The sequence below is a fragment of the Centruroides sculpturatus genome, unplaced genomic scaffold (assembly GCF_000671375.1).
Source record: "Centruroides sculpturatus isolate CEXI.00-Female unplaced genomic scaffold, Cexi_2.0 scaffold1000, whole genome shotgun sequence".
In the NCBI taxonomy this organism is placed as follows: domain Eukaryota; kingdom Metazoa; phylum Arthropoda; class Arachnida; order Scorpiones; family Buthidae; genus Centruroides; species Centruroides sculpturatus.
In genome coordinates, this window is record NW_019385287.1 from 215,534 (window position 1) to 238,232 (window position 22,699).

Below are 22,699 nucleotides of genomic sequence, written 5' to 3' on the forward strand. Positions count from 1 at the left end.
CATATTAAATTGCAGGAAATTGAAAATAAATTCATTATAATGACATTTTACTGTATTTTTATTTAACTTAACATATTGCTAATAAAAGTAAAGTAGACCTCCATTTTACAATCCTCAGCTTGGGGTTTATAAATTTATACCATTAGTATAACAAAAGAGTTATCACTTCTGCTATAATTTATTGAAAATATAACATTTTTCCCAAATATATCACAGATTTGAGAAAATTTGATCCAACCACTTAATGAGATGACTGGATGATTAAAAATGGGAAATTTTTTATAAGTTATGTGGTACAGATATGAATCAAACCACTTATGAAAATACCTGAACATCTGACCTGGATTAAAACTTAGGTGTTTCAGAATGACAGGAAAACATATTGGCTGCTTTGGTCATCCATTAATCAATCATCTTGTTATGATACCAGTAGATCCTGGAGGCGATAACACTGATCACCTCTGTTAAAGTTTTTATTACTAACGTAAACATCGTTACCTTTTAAATAATGTGTTTATATTTTAACATTTTTATCATTGCTTTTCAATTTTTATGTTGTAAGCTTTAAAGATTATTTTAAGCAAATATTAAAATTTTTAATACTTATTTAAAAGTAAAAATTTTTTTATATAACTATATTGTCTATTTTAGCACAGAAATTAAAAATAGCCTCCTCTAAGATTTGCTCCTAGATCTATTCCCTATGTAGTATTATACAGTTTAACATTTAGCTTATAGGAAATATAATATTTTCTTACTAATTTTCCAAGAACCAATTAAATTGTAAAAGGGGCCTACTGTATATTAAATTTACCTGTGATATTTTTGTTAACAATTTACAAAATTCAGTTAGCAGTGGGTTCAACGTGGGTCGACAATATTCGTGAAATGTAGATATCTAAAAGAAAAATTTTAGCAATAAATAAAATGTTAACTTTTTATTAGATGCTACATAAATTACATCTAACATAATCATCTTTATTCAATGGTAAAATTCAATGATTTTATCATAAAATTTGTTTTATGATAAAATCATAAAACAAATTTTAATACAATATACTGTACAGTAGACTCCATTTATTGTAATCACTTTTATAATGATAAATAATTGATAACATTAAACATGGTAAGTAAATAAGATTACATTTAGTAAAAATTCTGATTTTAAGATTAAAAGAACACATTAAAAAACAGAAAATGTATATCTTAAAAATGTATTGATTATAATTAATTTTAATTAATAATAATCCATCCAATATATATATTTGAAGTAACAAATGCTAGCAATTTAAACTACTGTACATAGGCAAATAATGATTCTAAGAATTAATATTTAAAGCATTGATTAAGATGATAGTGATCATGTGTCATCAGTCACATGTTGAGACCACTAAATTTACATTTAGGAAAGTAGTAGCGGTCAACCCATAAGGCACAGCTAGGGTGAAAGGGTGAAAATAGAAAAGGTAAGAGTAGAAGTATATAGATCGAGGGGAAATGAAAGGAGGAAGTGGTTGAGAGGGTTGGGAACCATGTAGTGTAAAACAACATCTGTACTAATATTATAAAGAGGTAATGTTTGTATGTAAGTTTGTTTGCAGCAGGTAATCTCCGAAACTACTCATCCAATTTCAAAAATTCTTTCACCAATATTTAGAATGGAACTTTAGGGTGGAAATAGGCTGTATATTATTCCGTTAAATATTCATATAAATTAAATTATATCATCTAGGGTTAAGGCTTTTATGTCCAACAGATGGCGCTACGAGTACAATGCCCTAAGTTTGCTTTTCTGCGAGGCATTATGCTTTTCTGTGAAAATGAACTAAAGCGGATCATCATCTATCTATCTGTATAAATAAAAATGTAATGTTCATTTGTTTCTACCGATTCTTTTGAAATTTTGACACAACGCTGCATTTGAATACGCACGTGTTTTTATATAATATACATGCCGAAATCCCTCCCCCGGGAGATGGACGGGATTAAGGCTTACCATAAAGAACTCTGCTTCTATTTATACTATTTTAGATGCGGATTTTTGCGTTTTTGATTGTGTTTTAATAGGGTACGTCAACAGAATGTACACTAAGCAGGGATTTTTCGATATTCCCCCCGCGGGGGAGAGAGACAGGATTAAGGCTTACCATGAAGAACTTGGCTTCTATTATACTATTTTAGATGCGGGTTTTTGCGTTTTTGATTGCATTTAAATAGGGTATGTCAAGAGAATGTACACTAAGAAGAAATTTTTCCAAAAATCCCCCCCACAGGGGAAGTGTTATAAATTTATAATAGATACATTTCGATAATACAAAACGTTAATACGATTGGAACGGTCGATTATTTGTAATCAAAAAAAGGAATTTAACTGTTTTAACGGCCTGAAGAAGACGAAAATAATTAGCGTCGAAAGCGCTTGTCGATCTGATGACAGTCATTGGTAATTAACGCCTTTATGATAAAAAGTTTATTATATAGATACATTTTGAGCCACAACAATGCGTGGCAGGGTCTGCTAGTACAGTATACATTTTACAATGACAATAGGAAGCAAACAGTAAAATATAGTACAATGTAGAAATATACAAGGATGGGTGTATATACATGCATGATGCTACAATTGATACAGGAGTGCAAAAATTACAATTATTTAATTAAGTGATTTACAATAGTATATATTACTAAATTCGCGTACATGAACACACATCGCAACAAAAGTTTGGTGTGAAGATACAGGCAAGGGTGACTGCAGATAAACAAGAATACATAGAAAATTGCAAATGATTACAATGAGAGTTACAGGCCATTGAGAAAAGTGAGTGGACATCATTAAGAATACAAAAAAAAAAAAAAATAAAGAAATAAAATAATTAAATGATATTTACAAAGAATATAGCAGCGATGAAGACAGCACTGCGGGCATATTGAGACCAATAGCATAAAAAGACAACTTAAAAATATTTACCTGAAGATAACAATGTCTAAACTTGAAGTCTGATTATAATAAGCAAAGTTTTATAAGTATATTTTAATTTTTATGTTTGGAACATATTATCTAACTTCAGAATTAGTAACAATATTTATGATTATAATAAATGGATTCTACCTTTCTTCTCTAATAAGTGAATTCTATACAACAAAAAGCATTTGTAAAAATAATGAATAATAGAAAGTAAATACAATCATCATCATCATCATCATATAAAAAAATATTTAAGAATTTTTTTGTATTTGTACAAACTTTCTAATCTTTACAATAAAACTATTCATACTTAGTAGTAAAATAATTGCATAAAGTTTCAATATTAACAATACTTACAACTTTTCTCTCTTTAGTATCAATCAAAACAGCTGGAAATTCAATTATTTCGTGCTGATATTCGGCATTTCCGTCACAAGTGGCTTCAAAGTCGATCACACAGAAATATTTGTACGGACATTCGCATTCATCACTTTTCAAAATTTGTGCCTGCATCAGTTTTTGCTCTTTAAAAAATGTTTTAAGTCTCTTTTTTAAAATTTCATTTGTGCCTCTGTAATATAATAATCTAATAAGAACTAAAGATAAAGACAATAATTTTTTACATTTTTTTTTAGCCATTTCAAAATTTATATGTACAAAATAATGTGTAAAAATTGGCATTCATATAATGCAACAAACACTAACAAAAACATTAAAAGACTATAAATGGATTTCCAAATATTAATACAAAGGCTTCTTTAAATAAAGAAGGCAATTTCTGTAATTAAAAATTTATATTCATTATTATGTATGATGCAATGTTCTTTGGGTGTAATTTAAATTTAATTAAATTTAAAAGAAAATACATAGCTTAAAGCAAAATGTTAATACTTTAATATTAATTTAACATCAAAATTTTTTCATTTGAAGTCTATGAAAAAATCTAATATTTCATTTGCAAATAAGAGTCCAAAGCACATAGAAAAAATTTACAATAAAAAATAATATAAATAAAAATTTCTTACTGAATTCCAAGATGAAATTGTTCCAGTTTGTTTATCAACTGGTCCCTAGACATTTTGTTAATTTGTCCATTAATATGAGACAACTGTTTATAAACTGGATGATTAAATGGACCGCCGCTCGTCTCGGTACAAGATTCACTCTGTGTGGACAAGATTCCAACTGAATCTGAAAGCAATTTGACAGGACTATCGCATTTCTTCATTTTTCCACTAAAAGTTTATACTTCAACTATTCTGTAAGTGGTTTTACTGCAAATAAATTAATTATTGCAAGTTAAAATGAAAATATAAAGTAAAGGCTAATTGAAAATACATATCCTAAAATGTTTATACAAATATTTTAATAAATACAGTGAAATACAAAGAATAAGTCATCGGCAATGTTGAAAAAGCATATTTAGTTTATGAATGTTAATAAATTTAATAAGACAAAACTGACACAAAAAAATATATTCTTATATAATGAAACAAAAGATGTAAAAAGGATAGCAATTATAGAGAAATATTAAATTCTTTCATGTGCCTGATTGTGTGTGCTTCACTGTATGTAAAGATGTTTACAATTAAGAACAATTTGGGCAAATTTAAAATAAGCTTTTTCCCAACAACGAATACTCATTTATATTACATTATCATTTATATTATAGCATTTCTTTATCAATAATGATTGTTTCTCTCACTAGTAAAGTTTGTTTTTTCTTCTTACTGAGCTACACATGTGGTGTTCAGTATTATTTCAACCGCAACAACACCCTTATGAAGATCTAGTTCAAATGCAATCTTATGATGCTCTATTCAATTTTGCAGTTTGGATGTCTTATATTTTCCATATTCGATGGGACACCGAAAAAAAAAAAATTGTACAGAATCAAACAAAATTTTTTACAAATAATCCTTTAAATGTCAGCTGCCAAAATATATAATGAAAATGTGGTTTAAAATGAAATTGGCTGGTAAAAATACATCTAATTCCTCTAGTAATAAAAAAAACGAAATTACTTTTCGAACAACCCAATACATCATTCTAATCAGTAGAAAAGCTCTTTACAAGGAATATTCACTAAAGCTCTTTAGTGGTTGCAAGTATTTATTTATTGGCTATAAATACTTATTTTGTTAAAAAATCAAAAAATTTTGAAACATTTTTCTTAGAATTGATAAGTGGTGAAAACCCATAGGTACTGTACAATAGTGATGAAACTTTGTAAGAATGATGCCAGAAATCTTTCCTAGATAGGAAATGTTTGTTTTTTTCCCCTACATTGGTCTTGATTCCTTAATTACAGATGTTAATGTAAAAACAGTCACATTTGCACTACATTGCAGATTTAAAAGAGTACAAAATTTCAAGCAAGAATGATTAACTTTAAAGTTGTTTGTTTATCTGATTAAACAGAATCTTGAAAAAATTGCTGAAATTTTTCAAACCATATATTTGTAAAACACTAAGTTTGAATTTGCACTTTGTACAAATGAAAAAACAATATGTTTTTATGAAAACAGTACCTAAAAATATAAAAGTTTGAGACTAATAATTTTCAATAAAAAAAGTGCCTAGGAATTGAAGATAAAAAATGTGTGGACTAGAACCTCTCAAAAAAAGTGACCAGTGGCTTACTTTCTTCAAAACTTCAGGTCTAGCTTATAGTCAAAAACTTAGCTACTTAGAAATATTCATTTAACTCAGTGCTGATTTAACTGAATAAATGAACCGAGATGGCTAGTCAGGAAAACATTCTGCATTTGCATGGAGTCTAAAGACCTAATATAGTCCATGTACATATAAAAAAAGGGGGGGGACAAATGTAAACTCTAGTTGGGAACAATTAAGCCATTACAGATCCATCCATTTTACCTTACAAACTACTAGGCTGCATGTGCCTCTATACTTGCAAAATATACAGGGAAGCACACAGTTACAGAAAATTTTGATTATGGGAGTGTAGGGAGTGCACATACCTCTGATTTGTAGCAACTTATCTCTGAAAAAAATGGAGATGCAGAATGTGTTTTACATCTTTAGGTACTTTTTTCACAAAAACATATTCCCCTTTCTGCTTGAGAACATTTTTCAATCAGCTAGTAGAAATTAATGATCAGAAAGCAAAATTCAACAAATCTGACAACATAATGGTTAAAATATGTGCTAGTTATTTTGAGAGACCCCGATTTGACTCCATATCAGAACCTGAAAAATTTTCACAGGTGGTTAAGAGGTGCTGCAATTCGAAATGAAGAATTTGATCGTAGAATCATCATTTTACAGCTGAAGGTGTTTACTGGAAAGTAGATGAAAACAATCGTGTAACGGTTTAATTGCTGGAGTTATGGAGTTTGGGTAACACTAAGTAGTTTTTTGTTTACTTCTTGTTTATCCACTGTAATTGAAGCTGAACCCATTTTAGGCTTAACTTCAATTACCTTTAATTAGCTACACAAGAGGGATAATTAAAGTATTCCTATTCAAAGTAATCTGCAGATGATGTTAAAGACAAATGAATGGCATACAGCAGTTGAGTCATTAAATACTTTCACAAACTCAAACTTAGTAGGAATATTCTTTAGAACAAAGTAATTTAGAACAGTTCTAAAAATAGCCATTGAATAATGTTTCTTGCTACATTTTTGGAATGTTCTGACATTGTAAATGATGGCTGTCAGAAAATCCATTGATACAGTACATGTAAATGCTCCAAGAGAAATAATTATTGGGTTGTTCAGAAAGTAATTTCTTTTCTTTTTCCGTGAAAAAAAAACCAATATTTTTATAATAAATAAATATTTTATTGAATTATATATCGACCATTTTGGTCAAATACCCGTTATCATTGTTTCTGGTAATAGCATGATTTCACATTCATAAAAGTTTTGATCATTGCTTACAAAAAACTGATCCAAGTGATTTTTGACATTGTAATTTCAAGTAAATGTCTTACAGTTAAAAAAAATTTGTATAGACCAGAACAAATAATAATCTGAGTGTGCTCGATCTGGCAAATATGGTTGGTGTGATAGCCAGTCCCATCTAAGTTATAACAGTTTCTGACAAGTTACCAAACTTGTATGAAATTTGACATTATTGTGGTAAAACGATAATGTCAAATTTCTGGCCGCCTTTTCTGTTTGATGATATTACTCAATTTGTTTACTCGATGGCAGTACACTTTTGAATCAATTGTTAAATTGTCTGGTAAAAACTCCAAAAAAAAATTTCCTTAAAATCCCACCAAAGAAAGCATCTCTCTTTAAGAATGTGTGGAACCCATATATCGAGCTTTGAAACGAAACCAATTTGTTTCAAGTAATCATAAGCAGTTCAATTTGATAAATTTAATCTCTTAGTGATTTCACCTGTTGTTATTCGGCAGTTTGCTTCAATCAGTACCTTTATTTTGTTTTCATTGGCTTCAACTGGCCATCCAGAATGTGGTGCATCTTCAATATTGAAATTGCCAGAACAAAATTTTGTAAACCAGTTTTGGCACTGTCGTTCTGTCAATACATCTTCTCCATACACTTCACACAATTTTTTCCTCACCTGAACAGCATTCTTATCTTTTTTGGTAATAAAAGAGCAAAATACACTGCTTTTGATCTTCCATATTTGATGGGACACAAAAAATAAACAATTGCACAAAATCAAACAAAATTTTTTACTAATAAGCCTTAAAATGCTAGCTGTCAAAATATATAATGATTATACGGTTTAGAATTAAAATGGCGGGAAAAATATGACTAATCTGTGTAATGGTAAAAAAAAAAAAAAACAAAATTACTTTTCGAACAACCCAAAAATTTCAGAAAATCAGATGTTTCAGATTAATAGCAAGATAAAGATAATAATCAATTTGTCGACAACGGATTAAAGATGTTACCATTATCATCTCAGAGTAATCAATTGTTAAGATACAGGTTCCAGAAATGAGTATATGATGTCAAAGTAGTTGGATATGTCCCACACAACTGTGCTGCATAAACTGTAGTTCTTATCTGTACAAGCCACAGTTAACATATGCTTTCCAATCATGCAGAACCAGAGAGATTTGGTCTGACATTCAATGTTTGTATGGAAATAAACAATGCATAACCATAGAAATTCTTACAGAAAGATGAGTTTTTCATTTTCATTCAAGTGGAACTGCAAATATTCTAATTTTCATATTTAAGCTAAGAAAAATCCTTAAATGACAACAGATTCTTTTACACTCATCAAAATTTACTACATGACAAGGATTTACAGCTAAACAACAATACACAACACTGGGGTGTAGTAAAAAACATACTCTATGAATCGTTCACAGAGTACGAGATTTACAGTTAATTTTGTAATAAATCATATCTGTCAGACTAAATTATAAGTTGCTCCATAATTGCCAGAGATGAAAGAAGGCCTAACAGTTTTATTGTCTGCACTTCTGCAGGAAGGATGTAATGATTCAATCATTTTTATGCATGATAGAGTGCATTCTCCTATCAAATTGTTTGCAAAGCAACTGCCGTGACATACCGATACAATACTCAGCATTAGTTATTGAACTGATGTCAACATTTATATTTTCATTGTAATATAGTTACCAGATGTTATATTTTCCCTGTAAGCTTTACATTTTTTGTACATTTTACTGCTTAATTTTTTCTTTTGCCTGTAAGACAATTTCTTCCTGTTTTTTTCTCTCTTGCATCAATACACATCAAAAAACTTTATTTTAAAACTCCCAGAATATTGTAATTACAACTAGACTATGCTAAGTTTGTTAAAGTGCTGATATATATTAAAATTGGAAGAATTTGTTAACCTTGATGAGTTGTATGATGAATTTTTTAAGTGTAGGGGGTGTTTTATTAGTGTGTTTAAGTTATGAAAGCAATGATGCTAATAAATGGCTGTATTTTTTTCTAAAGTTTCTAAAGAAAATGTTCCAAACATAAATAAAGTCATAGGGTTTTACTAAGTATTCCAAGCTATACCACCTTTGTAGAAAGGATCCTTTCAGTAATGAAGAATAAATGGACAGATGTTAGAAACAGGAGCTGTCCAGAGCTGATCAAAGAAGAGTTACAAATTGTATATAATTTCCCTTTCACTTGTAAGCAGTTTAACCAATTTGCAAAACAAGATAAAAAATTATTTACAGCAGCTAAATCACAAAAAATATATTAAAAGGAGTAAATATCATGTAAGTTAATGTCAACAATGTTCTTTTTTTTTTTCTTGAGAAAACCCTACTGTAATGTCAACTTAAAACACATTTTTCAAACTATGTTTCTATCTCGGCAGCATTAAAAGATAGAATAATAGTGTTTGTGAAAAGCATCATTATAGATCAGTTACATTCAACTGTTGAGCTATCATCAGAATGAAAGAACACTCAGTAATTTCATTTTGGCATATAGTATGATAGTTCCTTTGTGTAGATCAACAGCATAATAAAACTTCCTAACCATACTTTACATTTACATTTCTGGTTTCTGGTACAATTAAACATATTGCAATCTCTCTGGCTTGTAATGCCAAATTCTTTCTAAAATATTTTTGAAATTTTTTCTGTCCGGTGGAAACGGGCCAACAGGAGGAAGCGGGAGCAGAAGCCACATACGGGTATACCCGGATTAACGTTACCTCCGATAACAAAGTAGCGACGTAACGAAGTCTGCAATTTCGAGTCCGTATAACTTAAAAATATTAGAATTTCAAGTTCGGTGCCAAGAAGCCATCGACCATCTAACGACAGCAACCGCTCACGTATTCAAAGTTTTAGGTGAATCCGTTTTAACAGTTTTGCGCATAATTGCAGCATCGGAGTAATTTAGTCGTCGCTCACACGTCGTAAGGCATTTTGGCACAGCATACCGCAATAAACGAGGTACAAAGAGAAGAATAAGTGGTACCAGAAGAAGAAAATAACATTCAACAGATTAGAAACTAAGCTATCCAGATGGCTCAATCGATAGGTTTCAAAAATGTGGACAAAGAGGACATAAGAAATTTCTTAAACTGAAAAAAGATGATGGCTCTTCAGCGAAAGATAGAAAAAAATTCATTAACAACAAAGCGAAAAAAAAACCAAAAAATTGAAAAGTCCCAACCAAACAAATGTTAGCAACCAAAGATTTAAAAAATTGTTTGAATGACATGAAATATGATCATGATTTAGGAAGAACTGTTATTGTTAAGCAATCAGTGTTAATTGTTAAATAAAAGAGAAAAATAAGTCAAAACATTCAACTTTAGATTCTTATTTTAAAATGTGGCAATTTTATACTTATTTGGAATGCGATATTGACATTTTATTTAATAAAACTTTTCTTTTTTCAAAAAGTCTTTCATTTTCTTTACGAACGTATCCGTATTAAAGCCGTACTATTTTTACCTCAGAGAACAAAGTTTTGCCTAACAGAATAATTTTCCAGAATGCATCCTCTTCGGTAATCGAGGTAGAAGCCAGTAATCAAATCTATAATAAAATTTTAATTACAGAAGACGACGCAATAAACCGCAGCCAGGCGAAAGCGAAATCCATAGCTCGGAATGCCAAAAAGCCAAGCTTTATTAAGTTTCAACCATTTGACGTCTCTTCAAATAGTAACAGTTACTTTTAAGTCAACGTGTATACAAGTATATATGGATGAATTACTTAAAGGTAACCTCACCAATCAAGTGATACCTGTGAAAAGCAAAACAAACTGACATTTCACTTGTTTATAAAATGTACCTGGACATATATTGTCACTTTTTAATAATTCAATTTAAATTCCACATTAGTAGCATTCTATTTTGACTTTACATCAGTTTCATCTGTTGGTTCCAACAAACTTTACAATTTTGAAACAAATATCATCAAATATTTTCTATAAATTCAATTTTTTTAGTGTAAAATATGATTAAATTTAACATAAAACGGAACATAAAGTTACCAAAACTCACCAAATCGCTCATAAAAAAACAAAACCAAATGCAAACAAAATTAATCCGTTTCCAAATAACCGCGATTCTTACAAATCTCCGCCAAGCGGTTAAAATCGGAAATTAAATTTTTTAAATGTTTTTTTTTTCTTTTAATCATCGACATTAATTAAAAATTACACATTTCTTTCTCTGGTAAAAAACGTAATAATGTTGATATTACGTTTTATTTTAATTTAGGAACTAAATATTACGTTTCTACAAAAAATATTGTATTCGGTCTCGGTTAAAAAACTATAACCACTAGANTTTGTCGAAAGTAGTAATGACAAAATTGTAATTATTTACAAAGTAAAAGTTCAATAAATACTAGTTTTAACTCGATTAGCTGATAAAAAGAACATGGTAAGGGAAAACCCTCAATCAACACTTCAATAATTTACAAGGTAACAGTTTCGAGTTTTAATTCACGACTGACCACAACACTTCAGTAGCGATTCTTACAAATCTCCGCCAAGCGGTTAAAATCGGAAATTAAATTTTTTAAATGTTTTTTTTCTTTTAATCATCGACATTAATTAAAAATTACACATTTCTTTCTCTGGTAAAAAACGTAATAATGTTGATATTACGTTTTATTTTAATTTAGGAACTAAATATTACGTTTCTACAAAAAATATTGTATTCGGTCTCGGTTAAAAAACTATAACCACTAGACGGGGCTTTCTTAAAAAACTCCGTCTAGTGGTTTAAATTCGTAATCGAGTTCTACTTTAATCAACTCGATATAAAAGATTATTCTTTTACTAGGAAATATAAATATTTATTAAATTAAAAGGATAAATTTTTCTATTTTTACTTACATTTACAGAAGGATTTTTTTTTTCATAATTTTAGAATATATTTATGTTGTAATGTCTCATATACTCCCTCTGTATGTTGAAATCAAAAGGAAAAAATCATTAAAATATTCCTTAAATAAAAATATAATAAAAGATTATAGATTTAATCATATTTTTAAAAAACTTATTGATTTAAAATAAACAATTTTGAATACGCCTTCGTCGTTACTATTGGCTGAAAATATATAACGTAGACACGACGTCATAATACGCCAGTGACGTATTTCAAGGATCTTTTTAGAAGTTTAGTTACTTATCACGTTCTTTTACGCGGAAGAATTTTTCTATTCAATTCGATATCGTTAAGAATATTTTTGGCCATTTTAATTTTTTTTTCGGAAATAAATTTAAACACTGATTTTTACCAACAAAATTAACGCATATTTTAATTTTAATAATTAAATTTATTTGTATTAAGTTTAATTATACAATTTAATTAAAAATAATTTACAATTCGCAAACACCTGCTTACAAATATTTTGTAAGCGAGGTGTTTGCGAATATCTATATACGCCCGGTGTCTGTATAAACAACCACTCCCAATACAGTAAAAGTATACTTGTAAATGTTTTGAATAATTCGTAAATAAGATAAATTTTCAACAATTAATTGGAAATATAACTATGAAACTTATCCGTAATAATACGCAATCAAATAGTTTAATTTTCTCATTCATAACACGTGGAGCTAAAATGGAGTTTTTATGCCCGTAGCTCACAAATCAATACGTATGATCTTTCTACTTCATTATTAAAATTTTGAGTCATTGAATGTTTCAAAATTGCCCTTCCATTTGTTCGAGGCATACGTAGTTTAATCGTCAGAGTAATTTGTTTAATGATATACCATGGGGCCACCAGTGGCCGAGCGGTCTTCGTACCCTAAACACTGAGAGTTCGGTCGTGGGTTCGCGCCGCGATCGGACAGGCTGGCTGCTTGGAGTTTTCTGGGTTTTCTCCTTGCCGATAACGACTAAATAGGAGGCCATAGGAGGCCAGTTCCCCATAAAAGTCCTCCCGGAAGGCATTCTTTCCCCTCGCGTACCATCGCGCCCCAGAGAAGGCAACGGGAAACCACTCTGGGTACTAACCTTCCCTAGTACACACCTTGGCGTATTATTAATCTGCGCCAGGTGTCGCCGACGTCAGTAATCTGATATGGCACGAAGAAGAAGATATACCATGGACATTTTAAGGACATCGGGAATCAATAGTTTCTGCCAGAATCAGAATGGAAATGCTCTAGTCGTGAGGAACGAGAACCAACATATCCGGATCGAATCACCCGTAGTGATTCGAACCGGAATCGAATCCGGATTTTTCTGAACTAGAGAATGACGTCTTAACTAACTCCTGCTATTTGAGGATGAAAATCTTACAAATGTTTTACGAGTTTTTCACCGAAAAACTTCTAACTTGAAACACCCATTAGGATTGTTAATCGTATCTTTTCGACCCACAGATTGAGGATTTGGCTGTTTTTTTTCGCATTTTGGATTGCCACTTGATATAACAATACGCATGCAACTTAGTGTTCGCCCGTTGGTCTAATCGTGTGAGTTTATTGTCACGTAACTCGTGTCACTACAATTTTTAACGGTATTTAATTTATGTAAAGTACTAAAAACCCTTTCCAATAGATACATATAAATTAACTTATCCTTCAAATATAATCGACTTTTCGTTTAAATCTCAATATACGTGTAAAAAGGAACGATTGCAGCTCTGTGTGAAAGGGGGAACCCCCGATTGTTTACCTCGTTGATTTCCTCCTATTTCCCAAAACATCAATGTTATATACTAAGATTACGTTCCTAGAAATACACTTTCAATTATGCGATACCACGCGGTAGCAAACAAAAATACGGCAATTCACACAATCATAATGAAAGTTCTGTGCTAGTTTTCACGATGGGTAATTTTAAAAGAAGCGGATGTAAAGCGGAACTAGTTACTTGCTAGTATTGGAGTTTGTCGAAAGTAGTAATGACAAAATTGTAATTATTTACAAAGTAAAAGTTCAATAAATACTAGTTTTAACTCGATTAGCTGATAAAAAGAACATGGTAGGGGAAAACCCTCAATCAACACTTCAATAATTTACAAGGTAACAGTTTCGAGTTTTAATTCACGACTGACCACAACACTTCAATAAGATCAGCGACCGTTGGGTATAAACTTCTAAGTTTTGGACCTCCTGGCATACTTTGTCTTCTTCTTTTACCTCTACTCCGGATGCTATGGTATTATACCTTCTCTTCTCTTTTTCTCTTCTTTTATATGGAGATTTTTATCTAATACAAAAGTAGTATTTGTAATTATCATTGGCCTCCCCAATATATATATATATACAGATTAACGCTGATGTTCGTGTGCATTTCTATATGCAACAAATTATGTACGAATCTATACGGTTTGTTGCATAAATCACTATTTACGTACAAAAATGTACGTAAAAAGAAGTTGTTATAAAATACAGTATATCTGATTTACTTTAATTAATTAATTTTTAAGAGTTTCAGAATATAAATAGTAAAGTATATGTACAAATGAGCATAAAATTAACGTGTAAAATAACATTGCTTCATATAACGTATTTTCTTACGCTTTTTTAGTTATTTATATACTCATTTTGGGGATATACGAGATATACAGCGTAGGCTATACGCACCATATACCTCGCTTTTACGACTCCGATACTGAAATTAGGCTACTCATAAATTCAGTAATTAAAACAATTATGATCCAGAAACCTTTCTCGTATTTTCAATTTATATCGTGTTAAAGTGAAAAAGAAATTAAGTTGAAATCATTTGGATACGGTCTAGAGATTACCAACATCATTTTTATCAAGAACAAATGTGATAAATTCAAAATACCTTATCAAATTGACGTTTTTCTGAGAGGAAGCAAGTAGAAAAATACAATAGACTCTCGTTATAGCACGAAGTATCAAGGTCTGATTAATCATTAATTATATCAAGAGTTTTCTCTTGATATAATTAATGATTTTCCGTATGCAATTTTATACTTTATAATAAGTTAGAATATGAAAGAATATATATAACTTAGAACATTAAAATAACATAGGTTTAAACATTTATTATTATTAATTTTTGCTAATTTTATAAGACAAACTAAAGAATTACTTTGCTTAAGTGAAGTTTAAAGTCAGATACTTTATGCACTTTAGTACCTTACTAAAGCACTTTACTGGGCCACTTCTACTGCTAGAATTTCTCAAATTGAAATTGGGAAATTAGAAATACGAAAGCAATTTCCTAAAGTAATTACGTATTAATTTAATAAGTTAATCAATTTTTAAATATTATTTTGTAATTTTTTAATATAAAAAGAAAAATCACTTAATTCAAAATTATTAATGAAGTAATATATAAATAAAAATAAATAAATTTCTATAAATTAATATTTTATTGCAGTTAATTGTTGTTTTCCAAGTAAATCGAACTGGAACTTCCTTATAAAAATTATACGCGATTAGTAAATTCCCAAAAATAAAGTTCGGTTAGGAAAAAATAATGTAAATTTTTTTTAATGGTTCCAAAAATTTTTACTCGTAATTTTCATGAAGTATTATTTATTATATAAGTTTAAATGTGATAAAATAGTTGTATATATTTATATACAAGGTGGCTCAAAAGTTAATTAATCACTATAAATACTAACGTGCTGTCTAACCTTATTACTTACAGGCTTTACAGAATGACATCCTCAATGTTCATTAAACAATAAGGATGCGTAAAGAAAGTGAGTTAATCTTTAGAATAGTTAACTTACTTTTGGCCCACCCTACGCGTGTACATACATGGATTTGTATAAGTATTATTATAAAATTATATATTGCACAATTATTGTAAAATGCCCAAATAATAAAAATTATTGCATTATAAAATAAATTTAGAATACTTTTATAATAATAATGCAATTAATTAACTATTCATTTAAAAATATAACCAAGTTCTTAATTGGTCAATTTACATAATTAAAAATTAATTATTTTGAAGAGTTATAAAAGAAACAATAAAAATTATTTTAAAAATTAATTTATTGGTTAGAAATAAATAAAAATATTTCGTAAAAGGACATTCATTCTGTAATTCTTTATAAACAGTAAATCCTTCCTTACATAAAAAAAAATCCGGTTTAACAGAAAAAAATGCACGCAGGAAAACAAGTTAGGAAGAAATATAAGGAGGAAAGATATAAAAATAATATTATTTGATGCTTGTAATAAACCAAAAAATATAATTAAACAAAACTTGAAGTAGTATTAATTAAAATCTGTAGACTGTAGTGCAGTTGTAAGATAGAAAAGATCAACAAAAGCTTGTAGTTCTAGGAGGTAGTGTCACACTGAGGTGTAACCTTGTAAAAGTTGAAGGACAGGATATTTTTCTAGCATTTTTAAAATATATTAACGTTCTCAAGGTTCGATTGTTATATAAGATATAAGACATGTCGTTTTTAACTATGCATAAACTCAACTTCTGCAGTAAATTATTGTTGGTAAGTGTATATTCGTATTTAAATTCTTTTTAATTAAACTCTGTACGTGTATATTATAATTATTCGCTTATATATATATATATATAACAGATTAATAGTAATTATAACAAAATAACTGTTATTATACTGTCTGAACAGCGCTCTTCTGTCTTCGGTAATAGCACTTTTAATAATAAGTTTGTAGAAGACTATTGTAATATATAACAATAATATATCCCTAATAATATATTACAGTGCATTAAGCATGCCTCGAAACTGTTTCCAGATTTATAACTTCTTGTTATTATTTTTTAACGATATAATAATAGTTTACGATAATATAATGCTATATACTTGATATTTTCCTGGACTTTTCATTCATTTTTATGATTTGACCTATTTTTATTTATTTTTAGTTTAATTTTTTTTAATGTACAGTCTATTTTTAGGCTAATTTTTTATATAAAATCTATTATCTAAATAATTATTTTAATTTTATTAATTATTAATTTAAAATTATGCATAAAGTAAGATCACTTGCTGCATGTTTCTGAGTAATAAAAGATATATAAGAAATAATAAAAATTAATTAAATTTATTTAACTGAACTTCTTGTGTACACGTTCCTTTCTAAGGAAGGGAGGAACTATGTTGAATTGGGTCAAAGGTGTGATGTTAGACATGACATATCTCATTGGCTGTAACATCCTTGTACAGTTCAATAGTGTTTCACGTCTGGATTTACCCTGTCATGAAATAATGTACATATAAAATTCCAAGCCACATTGTAATGAAAGAATACTTGGCTCGAATTCAGAATTCTTGTATTCATAGATTTAAAAAAATTCAATTTACTAGCCATAATATTTTCGCATGTATAATAGAACCTTTATTATTATTGATAGTGCCGTATGAATTAAAACGTTTTCTACAAAATTCTCATAAATGCCTCGTAGAATTAATATTTTATAATGTAAATAAAAGGAGTGAGTGCCACCGTCACGCGATTTCTTCACATAAATATTGCGGAAATTAGTATCCAATTTAGATAAAAGCATTATTTAATAAGTCAAAATTAATATTAACTCTTAAAACAAGTGATTTCTTAGATATATATTAATTATTTTGTGAGATAGATTAATTGATTAGATTCGTTTCAACGATAAAATATGTTACTAGTTCCGTTACTAATAGGTTTACACCTTCGTTTCCTGTACCTCCCGCTATGTTTTACTCTATGTAATTGTCCTTTAACTGTGCCAAAAAAATAATAATAAATTAGTGTGTTTCACCTTGAATTTGGAAAAACCAGGCAGAAAATACAATATGCAGTTTAGTAAATTCCATAGGAAAATCCCCAACTATATCCGTAGGTAATTTATACGCTTCGGTGAATAAGTTCGTGTTCATTTGGTGTCGAGTAAATATATTAAAATACTTTTTATATTTTAAATTTGATGTAAAATTCGTAGTCTATCATTTCGCGACATGCTACAAACCGGTAGATTCTTATAAGTGAGGCTGTTTGTAACGAAGAAGCTGGAATAGGTATTTAGAATTTCTATATATTTGTAATCAAGTGATTTAATTCATTAAAATTTTGATTTTAAAACGAATTTTTTTGGCCAAATAAATTATCATTAAGAATTTGTGAAGTTTTTCCTTTGCATCGTGACTAACGTGTACTTTTTTTTATATTTTCAGATGATTTTTAAACTGCTTCTGCAATTTGTGCTCTTCGAGCTATCGTCAGTTTTATCCTGTCCAACGATTTCATCTCATAATTGTATCTGCGACAAAATAGAAAATCCTACCTTGAGAAGCACTTGGAATTTGGCATGCTTTTCTAATAATCAAACAGGATTAGAATTGTCTGTGGTCATCGATTTTATGCCCAATCAAGAGCTTAAAGTTGAATGTGTATCAGAAAAGTTAACGCCTGATTTATTCGTCAACATTACTGGAATATCCAAATTTCAATTCTTGTACTGTCAACCCGATTATTCTATTTACGATCTTCTAAATCAACGTTCTGTTACAAAGTTAAAATATCAATCATCGAGAAACTTAGATCATTATTTATTCGACAATCTGTTGGACTTGAAAATTTTGGATATAAGTAGAAATCGCCAGAGCAACATTTCTAAAGATCTATTCGTTAAAATGACATCTTTACAAATTTTAAATATAGCAATGAATGATTTAGAAATTTTGGAGGAAGGAATTTTTGATAATTTAAGTAATTTGAGCCATTTGTTCCTTTCGTCTAACCATCTTGCCACTATATCTGAAGACGTATTTTTAGAACTTAATAATTTACAAGTACTTTCATTATCTAAGAACAAAATATCTGATATACCCGAAGGAATATTCCATAATGTAACCAGTTTAAAAGTTTTAGATTTATCACGTAATAAAATTGAGAAACTGCCGAAATATTTGATATCCACTCTCTCCAACTTGTTGAGGTTCGAGATTCGTTACAATTTAATACAAGAAATACCATTTTACTTTTTTAACAATAATCAAAAACTTGAAATTCTTGATGTTAGCGGGAATAAGCTTAATTTTCTTGCCTCTAATGTGTTAAGAAGTCTGAAAAATTTAGAAATCTTTAGAGCATCGAATAATCAAATTAAAACGCTGCCTGCTGATTTATTTTCTCATAATGCTAACTTAAGAGAAATCAAATTAAAGAAGAACTTCATACATAAACCAAATATATTATTGTTTAGCAATAATTCTCTGTTGAAAACTCTAGATTTAAGTGAGAATCATCTTGGATATCTCGAATCAAAGTTCCTTTACAAGCAATATAATCTAGAGTGGTTATCTCTTGCAAGTTGTAATATGTTACATATTGCTGAAGACTTGTTTAGATTCACTTCAAAGCTGAAATATTTAGATTTATCCGATAATAAACTGGACGAATTCAGCATGAAAGCCTTTGAACATTTACTAAACTTGGAGCACTTGAAGCTCAGGAAAAATCACATTCGATTCTTGAACACGTCTCGCCCATTTGGGGTAAGTGCATCTCTGAAAAGTGTCGATTTATCGCAGAACTATTTAACTCAAATATCAAACATCGAGTGGATTTATTATCCAGATTTAAAATCTTTAAACGTGCAATATAACAAACTTGCAAAGTTCTCTATCCCTGTTATGTATTCGAGTGATGCGAAAGTGTTTCTGCAAAATAACATCATCAATACTATTTCTATTAAAGAACTGAAATTTGCAAAAGAATTAGAGAAAGAATTAAAGAAAACGAGTGAAACTAAGTTAGTGGTACCCCTCTTTTACTTCTTCCCCAATCCTTTAACGTGTGACTGTGACATGTTTGAATTTTATAAGATGCTTAAACATGGCTTCACCGTAGACGATATGCCAGCTGCTCTGTTTCCTGTAGCATCAAATTTGCAATGCTTTAATCCACCAGAACTTAGAGGAAAGAAATTAGTTACTTTAAAAGAAGAGGAGTTCAGATGCCCAGTTGTAACGAACTGTCCACATACCTGCTATTGTTACAGACGTGGTGGGGATGGTAAAGTTATAGTTAACTGCACTTCTACGCAAATGACAAAACTTCCAGAAATGCTTCCCAAAGCAGCGACAATTATTCATTTAGAAAATAATCAAATTAGCAATTTAGAATTTAAAAACTCAATCTGGATGAACTGTACAGAGTTATATTTGGCTAACAATACTATTCAAAGTGTAGATGTTAAATTTCCTCCAAAAATTCGTAAACTATCACTTAACAATAATCTATTGACATATTTACCATTCAGTTTTATTCACTGGATAGAAAGGAATAAGGATATTTTAGTGTCATTATCTGGAAATCCTTACAGATGTAATTGTAGTATAGACATTCGTTTCGATGTACTCCACAATTTCAAGAAAATTATGGATCTAGAATCCATTTATTGTACAGATCCAGAAAATACTCCATGCTTTATGACAAGAAATATTTGTTTTAAAGTTCAACTTATTTTATTTATCTTTGCTGTGATTATTTTATCTACGTTTATATTATTTACATTTATCCAATATCGTAAACGTAGGACTAAATAATATCATCAGCCATTTTGTTAATTTAAAATAATAATTTTTATATATGAAATTATATAGAATTATTGTATATATAATAAAATGTAAAAATAAAATAAATTTTTTTAAAAAAAAGTTGGGTGGTATTATGATAAAACAAGAAAAATTTAAATAAAGTTTGGTCCAAAAATCAGTTTACCGAAACGTAAGTAAATTAATTAGCACGGCGTACTTAATAAATCCAGGATTATTATTGATATATTATTGTAAAGAAGAAAAATTTCCTTTACTTATTATCTCTAATGCGAGTTATAATACAGAATAAGCAAAAATAAGCTTGAAATTACTGGAAAATGATACAATTTTATAATTTATCATTAAAGCGAGTTAACTGTTGAATATTGTTGTTATAAAAATGATCTGGAAATTCCCATTGTAATTACTCTTCCAGTTTCTTGTAGCATGATGTGACACCGCGTGTCACAATGATAAAGACAGGATATAAACAATATTTTGAAACACTTGCCAGAGGCAAATATTTTTTAAAAAAACGTAGCTTTTGATGTAAACAAAATCAAGTTTTAAAGTGTTTGATAGATATACAATAGATAAACAACTGTTTTTTTTTATATCACAGAAATATCTGTACAAATTTTGCGTTGTATAAATTTTTATCAAATACTAATACTTTGTACAAGTCGTATTTTTTGTACAACTGTAGGGACTACAACAAAAAGTATTGTACATTTAACAACTATACAACAGTCAATATACTCACAAAAAGCTTGCGTATCGATCACCACCAAAATACATCTATATAAATCAGGGTTTCGTATACACAATGTACAGGTTTTTTTATATATATATAACACTTCGTATACTTATACATTGTATTGTATACGATAAATACCCGTTAATATGTTGTTTAGTGCATACAAGGCCTTATTTAGACATTTTTCATCGAGATGTGGAGTTTGATTTTTCTGTCTGACATCAATAGTTCATGTGAAGTGGCAATCGAGAAGGTTGACACTCGTCTCCCCATCCTCACGCCTACTTTATATTCTCTTCAACTATGAAAAAATATATATTATTATAGTTGTTTTACGTTGGTGGCGTGACTTTTCCAACTATTCAGAGGAATTTTCCAACATTGGAAATAGTTTCGTTCGTGTATAGACACAACAGATAGTTGTACCTTTAAGAATTATACCACTGTTAGGAACATTCGTAAAGGTTGAAGAACAAATACATTTTCTTAATATTTTGCTTTTAATTTATTTTTAGGAGAATTTATTTTGTCTGCAGGATATAATTTAATTTTGTGAATAAATTACATATATAAAAAAATAATTCTATTATTTTTGCCTGTTATACCTAGTTACTCGTATAGATTATAAGTAAAATTATTGTTGTAATTATAATATTTTTAATTAAAATATATACAAATAAAAATTATTTTTATATAATTTTCTTTGTAATTTTCCACCGGATTAATTTTGTATGATTTTTCTTACAGGAAATGCGATAAACATTGAAGAGTAACAAAATTCAAGATTAATTGACGTTTAAATATTAATTATTTTTCAATAAATATTGTTATTTAAATATATAAATTCTAAAAATAACTTATAATAAATATGATAATATGATAATGTTTATAAATATTTGCTTTATTAAGATTTAAATTACGTTATTTTCTGCATGGAAACCCAACGTTGCATATTATAAATGTAGCTGAAGGTGGCATTTCCTGGTCATTTGAATAAAATTTTATTACATATTAAATTTGTAAACTTATTTACGGACCACATAGTGTTTGCGAGAATTAAGAACTCGATATACGTTGAGTTCATTTTAATCTAGAATATTATTCTTGAACGAATTTTCTTTTGATGATATAATTATGTGCCAATTAATCTTTACTATTAAATATTTTGATTTGATTTCAAAATTAATAATATACTGATTTTTATTAACATACGTAATCAATAACTAAATAAAATTATTATTATAACAGTGAGTTTATTTTTCTAAGTTAACTTTTGATAAATTTTGTAATTTAATTTAGTATATTTAGTAATAGTATAAACTATTTGAAACTAATCTACTACAACATTCCTCACGTAACGTGGAAACCCTGTTGGCCCGCCTTAGAACAGGCACGGCCCCTTTAAACGGGTTACTTTATTCTAGACGCCTACGAGCCTCGCCAGACTGTCCACATTGTGGCGCTCAGGAGACGTCCCGCCCAATGTTGCCACGTCTACCGAATTTTCGGTAGATCTACCGATCTACCGATTGAAGCACCAAATCTACCGAAAAGTTTACGATAATTCGAG

The 22,699-nt window shown here is 29.2% G+C and overlaps 2 protein-coding genes across 2 annotated transcripts in view; one reads left to right on the top strand and one right to left on the bottom strand.

The window, feature by feature from the left end:
- The window catches only part of LOC111637207, a 50,870-nt gene extending 39,827 nt beyond the window's left edge, over positions 1–11,043 (bottom strand). The window contains exons 1-4 of the mRNA XM_023382646.1: positions 10,916–11,043; positions 3,991–4,239; positions 3,323–3,536; positions 815–898 (exon numbers count right to left, since the gene is read on the bottom strand). Coding sequence (XP_023238414.1) covers positions 815–898; positions 3,323–3,536; positions 3,991–4,193 — 501 coding nt within the window. The 5' untranslated portion in view covers positions 4,194–4,239; positions 10,916–11,043. The remainder of the gene's footprint in view (positions 1–814; positions 899–3,322; positions 3,537–3,990; positions 4,240–10,915) is intronic.
- Positions 11,044–16,117: 5,074 nt separating this feature from the next.
- LOC111637208 (leucine-rich repeat-containing protein 15-like) lies at positions 16,118–21,895 on the top strand. Its single transcript, XM_023382648.1, has 3 exons — positions 16,118–16,322; positions 18,006–20,305; positions 21,877–21,895. Exons 1-3 carry the CDS (start codon positions 16,272–16,274, stop codon positions 21,893–21,895), a joined length of 2,370 nt encoding a protein of 789 aa, XP_023238416.1. The 5' UTR covers positions 16,118–16,271.
- Positions 21,896–22,699: the final 804 nt, after the last annotated feature.